The 870-nt window shown below is 46.4% G+C and overlaps 1 protein-coding gene across 1 annotated transcript; it reads left to right on the top strand.

Moving 5' to 3' along the window:
• The first annotated feature begins 333 nt into the window (after positions 1-333).
• Positions 334-870, top strand: LOC105786795 (uncharacterized). Its single transcript, XM_012613273.1, has one exon. It carries the CDS (start codon positions 334-336, stop codon positions 868-870), a length of 537 nt encoding a protein of 178 aa, XP_012468727.1.

Below are 870 nucleotides of genomic sequence, written 5' to 3'. Positions count from 1 at the left end.
TCGAGTTACTAGAACTTATTTTTTCTCAATACGTATGCAGCGTACGAGTTAGAGCCACATATTCTCCGCCAAAGAATGATCCAACTTGAGAGTGACATGGAGGGGCAGACAAACACATCTTTCCGACAATGGTTGGGCACGATGGAGCCGTGGCAATGGGCTCAAAGTTTTGACGAGGGCTTTCATTATGGCCAAATGACCACAAACTTAGTCGAGGGGATCAACGCTGTCTTGTTGAAAACACGTCATCTTCCTATTGCATCTATCTTTTCTGCTACATTCTACAGACTAGCTACCTTGATGCCAAGAATGGGTTAGCAACAAGTCGACCAGATGGAGGCGAGACACGTGTTTGTTGAACATGTCAGGGATGTAATGGTTGCAAACCATCGGATGGAGAGGTCAATGAATGTAGAAATATATTCACGACGACTGGAAACGTTTCAAGTTTCTGAGACCATCAGTCGTCGACCTGATATACCAACTAGGTCCTATGGAGTTGATCTCTGGAACAGACAGTGCGAGTGCAGGAGGTTCGAAACACTTCATTATCCATGTGCGCATGTCATGGCAGCGTATGCTAAAGTCAACCTTGATGTTGAACAATATGTCGATGATGTGTACACGCTCGAGCGCACATTGCGTGTCTGGGAGGTGCCTCCGACGACTTTCGAGCTTCTCCCAGACAGAGGGCTACGAAGGAATCCAAGAGGTCGTCCACAATCAAGCAGAATCCGTAATGAAATGGACATTAGGGAGAAATCAGACGGTAAGCGTTGTGGAATATGCAGGTTAAGTGGTCATAGTCGGAATAAATGCCCTCGACGAAACTTTCATGTTGGACAGTCGTCTGGATCGGGTCGGAATTGA

This window comes from Gossypium raimondii, chromosome 1 (genome assembly GCF_025698545.1).
Source record: "Gossypium raimondii isolate GPD5lz chromosome 1, ASM2569854v1, whole genome shotgun sequence".
NCBI lineage: Eukaryota > Viridiplantae > Streptophyta > Magnoliopsida > Malvales > Malvaceae > Gossypium > Gossypium raimondii.
This window is presented reverse-complemented; position numbering and strand designations above follow the sequence as displayed.